General features: G+C 42.3%; 1 protein-coding gene across 1 annotated transcript in view; it reads left to right on the top strand.

Moving 5' to 3' along the window:
• Positions 1-4726: 4726 nt before the first annotated feature.
• The window catches only part of pof1b (POF1B actin binding protein), a 19643-nt gene continuing 17260 nt past the window's right edge, over positions 4727-7109 (top strand). Inside the window, exons 1-6 of the mRNA XM_019873108.1 lie at positions 4727-4876; positions 5953-6185; positions 6343-6367; positions 6457-6531; positions 6609-6701; positions 6788-6901. Of these exons, the coding sequence (XP_019728667.1) occupies positions 6085-6185; positions 6343-6367; positions 6457-6531; positions 6609-6701; positions 6788-6901 (408 nt within the window). The 5' untranslated portion in view covers positions 4727-4876; positions 5953-6084. The remainder of the gene's footprint in view (positions 4877-5952; positions 6186-6342; positions 6368-6456; positions 6532-6608; positions 6702-6787; positions 6902-7109) is intronic.

Here is a 7109-nt window from a genome sequence, read left to right as displayed (position 1 = left end):
ACCCACACACACACACACACACACACACACACACACACAAAGACGCTAAGTGATTTTCAAGTGGCTTCTTTTTCAATGAACCAGTGTGAGGGACTACCGGCAAGGGTCAGCAGTGAGTTCTGATGAGCAGGGTAGAGAGGCAACTCTGGATCATGGCTTCAAATAACAAAGTCACACCATAGGTGGTGTTCAGCTGCAGTGCTCCCCCCTGTTTCTCCACCCCACGCACGAGAGCATCTGACATAGAAGTGAATCAAGTCATGAAATGGGAAAAGACTCCATAGGATTTTAAAAAAAACAAAAAAAAAACGTTGTACGCCATGAGGATTGTCCGGGAAGGTGTGCGTCAATGTGACTTTTGACCTCAATGGCATCAGATGTCATACAAAAACTGGAAGGTTCTTTGATTTAACCAAGCCTTTAAAAACTAAATCTCGGAATTATAACGAGTATATCGTTTAACTGTATCCAGATTAAAAGCTAAATCACCATGTATTTATTCAGTGCACAGAGAACAATACGTAAGTACAGACCGTAACAGTCATGGGCGAGTACCAATACCGGCTTTATTTTAAGGTATCGAGTACACACGAGGAGGCCGATACCCGTCACCGGCGCCCTCTTGTGGATGTATTATCAGGACTTAAATAGCATTTACGACTGACTAAATGTTTTTCTAAGTGAACTGCAATCCATGTCATTACTGTCAAATGTCCACTGAAAAAAAAAATTCTCTAACTACGTGCATGTTTATAGAGTTTGCGTTAATACCTCGCATCATTAGGGTTTTGCTACCAAAATATATACATCTCTTTGCTGAGTCAATTTCTGCATGGCTGACAGTCTTTTTGTCTTTTTAATTCCATCCATGTCCGTCCCGTCATATGCCCATTAAGATGCAATTTCTATAAGCCTGCGTATGTTTACGTTAATGCTTGGACGGCATTATTAGTGAGTTGCCAGCAAACTGTATACATTTATTGACTAACTCAGTTTGGATGGTCGGATGATTTTCTCCATTACGGTGTTTCATGCATGTACTTATTTTTACACATTTACTGCTATCATCAATTGAGAAAATAGAATGTTGTCATTATTCAGTACGTAACAAGGTCTATCTTTTTCCTGTTGAGTGGACATCGTGTGGATAATACAAAGTGCTGTACTCACTTGTTGCATAATCTTACTTACTATGAATGAATAATATTTACACTCTGGATAGTTTTATGTTCTGATATTTTGTCTTTAATTCATTTAATATTTTTTTCTTTTTTTGAATAGGTTAAAAATAAATCAATACGTATCCGTATCGACTGATATGAAATGCATTGTCATATATTTTTCAACAGTAACAACCCTGCCCCCTATTTTCCTTCTTCACCGTGCCATGCTTAACAGTTCACGGTTGAACCTGTACTATTTTCAAGGAATGACTAAAACTCAGTTTTGTTTTTACACTTTTGTTAATTTATTACAAATGAATTCTGAGTGAGTTGCTTGGTGTTTGAATTTTTTTGTGTGCGTATTGCAGGGTCACTGTCCTGTTTTTTTGTTGTTTTTTTTGTCAGAAATAAATGAAAGGCCTTTTTTAAAAAATGATCTGTCATTGCTTTATGAGAAATGGTATGCATCAAAAATAGTGGTATCAGTGACTTGGTATCTGGAAGTACTCATACCCGTTTGGAAAAAAAGTGGTTTCAAATTTCCCAAATAAATAAGGAAAATAACTAACTCACAGTTGTATCCATGCCATCCACGACTTCTGAGGTTTACACTTTCACAGAATCTAATAAAAGGCCGCCCGGTTATGCTGCAAATTAAGTCAACCGCAAAAAAGGAGCCCAAGCAAGATCGGTCAGCACTGTCAGATGTTGATCTTCAAATTCTCAATAGAGAAGCACAAGATTATTTTGCCGTCAGAAATAATCCGAAGAAAAAAGGAAAATGCAACACCTTTGCAAGACATGGGGCAATTTTACTTTTATTCTTTCAGGAAAATTCCTCCAACCATTAAAAAAAAGAAACTGTGCAGTTAATATCATAAAAAGCTAATTTACATTCACCCTTGTTCACAGTCAAATGTCACCCACACACTCACCGCATTCTGAGTGCTTTGAGCGCACAATCACACACGCGTGCACAAATGCAGGCACATAACCAGTTATGTTGACGAAATTAGGGTAAACGAATTTCTATTTAAAACGTGGAACTTTTTTTTTCCCCAAGGGTTATATCAAATGTAAACCGTAAAGGGGACTGCTATTTGAGAAAAAGGAAATGAACTATCGGGGACATCAATGATTGATGTTCTAAAACAGCTGCAGACACTTTGTACCTGAGAGAAAGCAGACTGGCGTCATTCTCTCTTCAGGTCAGGCAGCGGGGCCATGGAATGAGGTCATGGCAGCTCTGTAGGGCTTGTTGGATGCCCCATCGACTGCTTGTCACTACACTCGAAGTTCTCCTACAAATGAAACCCGTCCCGAGTGAATTCTACTGTGCACAGTATAAAGTGGCATGTGAGGAACTGGCACAAAAAGTGAAGCTCAAGCATTGAGCTTCATTGTAATCCTTCCTCACCCTTGCCTCACACGTTACGAGACTCAAATCGATTATGCAGGCCGTACCGACGGTATGTAGGCCTCGTGAATTAATTATGAGGCGTGACAGCGGAAGAGGGGGTTAAAAAAAAAAGAAAGAATGAAAATGCTTACACATTTCAGCTGTGAGATGGCCTAAAAAAGGTCAAATCGCAATGTGAATTTCATCCCTCTAAGGACTCAAACATACTCAAATATCAATGCGTTAAGTTACGTAAAATTTGAGCAAAATGCCCCATAAAAAATGCCCAATGCGAACGTTATCTTACCATGTTGATGTCCCCCAGTCTCCACTTTGCCCTAAAGTCTCTACTTGGATAACATTTGTCTTTGCTCCAAAAAGAATCAATAGAGGAAACCTTTGTTCTTTTGCCATTTTTTTCATTTGTTGGCGCATCTCGTTCCGACTGGAGTGCTGCGTCATTTTTCCCTTCAGTCAGCGCAGTGGAAAAGTGTCATACGTGTACTACGCACGTTTTCTTCGTTATCCTGCAGAAATCGGGTAGTAGCCTGGTAACTCCAATTCATTTCCAATACACAAATGCAAATAATGTGACCCCCAAAAAGTGTTTGATAACAATTGGGCACCCCTTATCATTATGGCATTGATATAAACAAATCTAATATTGACTTTCTGATTTACCCTACTGTAAATCCTCTCTCTCGCTCTTTTTTTTTTAATGACTTTATAGGCCTTAAATGAACTCACATGCCATTCAAACTCTGTACTCCTCATCTCGGCCACATGCAATTTCTTCTGTGCCTGACGGATACATCCATGCTCATAAGGCCACTGTGTTTGTGCTTTGCCACCATTTTGACCCTCCCTTCCCCATCCAAAGCCTGCCAGGCCTATCGACCCCCTTTTACAGCAGAAACCGTGCCCCGCATGCCCAGGGGGCTCTGCAGCCAACTGGAGCTCCCTGTTGTATTGTAAGTTACATCACCGGGTCGGGAAAATATGATTTAGACATCTTTAGCGAAGCTAATGTTGATGCCGCCATTTTCTAATTCGAAAAGACCTCCTTAATTCACCTCAAAGGCTTGAGATTAAACTTCAAATTCCACACATTAACGATTCAACAGTGTGCGATGATAGCAAACGGATCGATAAGTCTGTAAACGTGTATGAAAAAAGGGGATGATTCAAGCCACATACTGTGAAACATTAAAACACGAATAAAGTCGACCAATTCATTTACCTTGCCTTCGCCAGTCATAATCACACGTGCCTCGCAGGAGTGAACAGCAGCGAAACTTCCGCTTTTGACTGTGTCTCTTCAAAATAAAACCGGATGTACACACTGTACATCAATAACGTCTTTGTCATTAACTTGACAAAGTTAATGACATTTGGTCCATGATGATGCGTGACTGCTTTTTTGTACACGGGTACACTGATTTTCCCAGGCAAGAATGACTACGAAATGGTCATTATCATTATTGATCTGGGCTCAAACGTTGATCACTGCTGCCTGCTTCAAACAAAGTTTGAAGTACTTTGGATGGGGGCAGTGTAAATTGTCAGAGTTATGGTATAGTTCCATTCTGAGGGCAACTACGCACTGGATTCGCTGTCGTTATCAAGTAACCCCACGTTTGCCTTTAAGGTCAGCGGTTTCTATGGCGACTGTGATGTGTTGTATGCTCAGATAACGTACATCACAGGATTCGAGGCCAGTAACATTCTTCAGGTTTTTGTTGCGCTGCCACTCAGTGCTCAACGACGCGTTATGCAACACTGTGTGGATCGCGACAGCAAGCACGGCAGTTTGCTTTGAGCTGTTTGCCTCAAGCACTCGTGTTTAAAGAGAGGCACCCAAAGAACATATTACAATATTTTCAAAAGCATTTGGACAGATACCGTCTTCAATTTAATTAAATTAATGATTTCATTCAATCCTAAATTTGATTCATATATTATGTATGTTATATTAGCTAGTTTATTATGTATCTGATGGTCCACTCGTGAACATGGTGTGGTTGCTGAATTGAAAAAAAGTGTCAACATTTACAGCTTTTAGTAGGGAGGCCGATCCAGCCCAATAGACCAGACCGACATTTGGCCCGTTCCTCAAACAGGAGTACAAAGAGGCATTATCTGGGTGGGTGGCGGGGCGAGTTAAAGGCCTCCGCCCGCCACGGCTTTCTATGAACACGGCTCTTTCTTCCTCTTGTCTCAGAGCCTGAGCAGGAACTCGTCCTCAGGGCTCAGCCTGTCTTCCAGTCCCCCCAAGACCCCCGAGCCCAGTTTGGAGGAGGAAGAGGAGGAGGAGGCAAGGCACACACAAGCACACCAGTTGTAGCTTCCCCACACGCTCGTAACTGGAAAATCTCCGGGAAGCAGCCGTCCGTCTGGCAAGCGCACAACTATGTGTCCTTTGACGATGAAAGGTTTTGGCCTTTGTTCGCTTGACTTTGCGTTGAGTAGCTTGAGCATTAAATTCAAACATTTGTTTGAAGGTAACAGGACTTTCTCCATCAGCAGAGGAGCTTAAACCTGTCACGACAGGTTGCAGCAGGAGTTGAATTTCAAGGGGAATTACTTCTGCAAAACTGAAGAGTTTCATTACTTGGTGCCAAAAATCATTAGGTCAGACTTTACGCTGAAGTGTACTGATTTAGATGAGGATGCTTGTTTGAAAACATGCTCATAGCTTCTTGCCTGATATTTAAACAAGATACAAGTGGTTGTTTTTGGTCTAAAATCGCGACCAAAAAAAAAAAAAAAAGGTTTTGTGTGTAGCGCCTCAAAAATATTTTCTGAACTTTATGGTCACATGTAATGAAGGAGTGATGTTCCATTTGATGGAAACTGTCTTAGATTTGGCACTGACAGGAAAAAAAAGTCGTAGAGACCGTAAAACTGTTTTTTACGCTTTCCTACACACTTTCAAGACATGTAAACACGTTTAACTACACTGTATATAAACAAGCATGAAATGTGTCGAAAATGTATTTGTTGCGACTCCATTATTGAGGGTGCTTGAATTAAATTTTTGTCTTGACTTGTATTGTGTTAGGGTGTATAAAAATAGATTTTTTTGCAGATTATAAAAGAGCAAATATTGACTGATAATTAATCGGTTGGGCCCTCTTATGGAGTTCCATAGCTGATTGTTATTCTGAATGTGACTGGAAATGAACCTGGGCTCTTCCTCCCTACCAGACGCTTTCCAAATGATGAGATGTAGAAAGCTATGCTCAAAAAAAAAAAAAGGGGATAAAGGAAACCTGATATATGCAGGGTCACGTACGCTGAACCGTGATCTCGAGGTGCCTCATAGCAAGTGACTCCATTGTGACGCTAAACGCAAGTGCAACATCTAAGACATTAACGCTGTGCTTCCAGGAGGAGGATGAGGAAGCGGTGGAAGTGGAGGAGGTGGAGATTGTCAACGTAATACAGCAAAAGCCACCGCCGCCGGCCATCGAGAAGATCTCCCGGACGGAGGTGAAGACCGACCTGAGCGAAGCCACCAAGATGGACACGCGCTACTTCGCTGCCTTGCTGGCTGACGTCTACAGGAAGAACTGCGACATCCATTCCTGCATCTCCGAGCACGTGTCCAAGATTCGAGGACAGTAAGTGGTGCGCACTTTGCAACGACATGAAGTGAAACGAATGGAAACTAGCCAGCAAACTGAAACGTGCTGAAATGGTCATCCTACTGGACATCACAATACAGTAATTATAATAACACAAGTACTTTTTGTTTGCTTGCTCCATTTTGTGTGACAGGACAGTGGATCTCGGTGTTGACCAGGTGCGTTAGCCCCATTCACAGTTAATGTATACATTTTTTTTTCCTAGATTGAACACATTCATGGTATCAATAATAATGTGTGTACTTAGGTGGAAGATGTTGAGGCTATGCTCCCTAAAGGAGCCACCGAACTGACCAAACAGCAAATTCGCTACCTGTTGCAGGTGGGTTAGCAAGAATCACGTGCTGAGATCAGCATCGAGCAAATTCTCAACAACTTTGTATATGTGCGGGTGTGTAGACTCGCCTGACTGCGGATAAGAGCATGCGTCTGCTGCTGTCCACCTTCAGCAGCCTGAGAGAGGAACTCCTCCACATGTCCGAAGACCTGCGGGTAAGACCAGCAACACTTCAGTCCTCGCTCGTTTTCCCATTAGGCACACCGCCAGCAAGTTGCCCTGGAATGTGCGCCTTTTCCAGCGTCTGGAGAGCGAGAAGGAGGCGCTGGAGCGAGATCTGGCCTTCAAAGTGGATCAGGCTCGCCAGTACGACAGCCTCTTGGAAGAGGTTCGCGAAAACAACAGACAGCTTCAGGTAAGAACAAGTCCTGAAAGCCGAAAGGCGGATTTCCGCTCGGGCTGTCGCAAGCACTTTTTTTTTTTGTATTGATTACTCGATGAAAGGAGGTGAAATCGAAGAGTATGTAAACCTTAAAACGGGCATCTATTCTCTCTATTCTGACGGCTCAAACGGCGCGAGGCTCGACCGTATGAACTTTAGCAAGCCGTTACGCAAAGGGCTC

This window comes from Hippocampus comes, unplaced genomic scaffold (genome assembly GCF_001891065.2).
Source record: "Hippocampus comes isolate QL1 unplaced genomic scaffold, H_comes_QL1_v1.1 scaffold33, whole genome shotgun sequence".
Lineage (NCBI taxonomy): Eukaryota > Metazoa > Chordata > Actinopteri > Syngnathiformes > Syngnathidae > Hippocampus > Hippocampus comes.
Note: the sequence above shows the minus strand (reverse complement) of the source record. Positions and strands in the feature narration are given on the sequence as shown.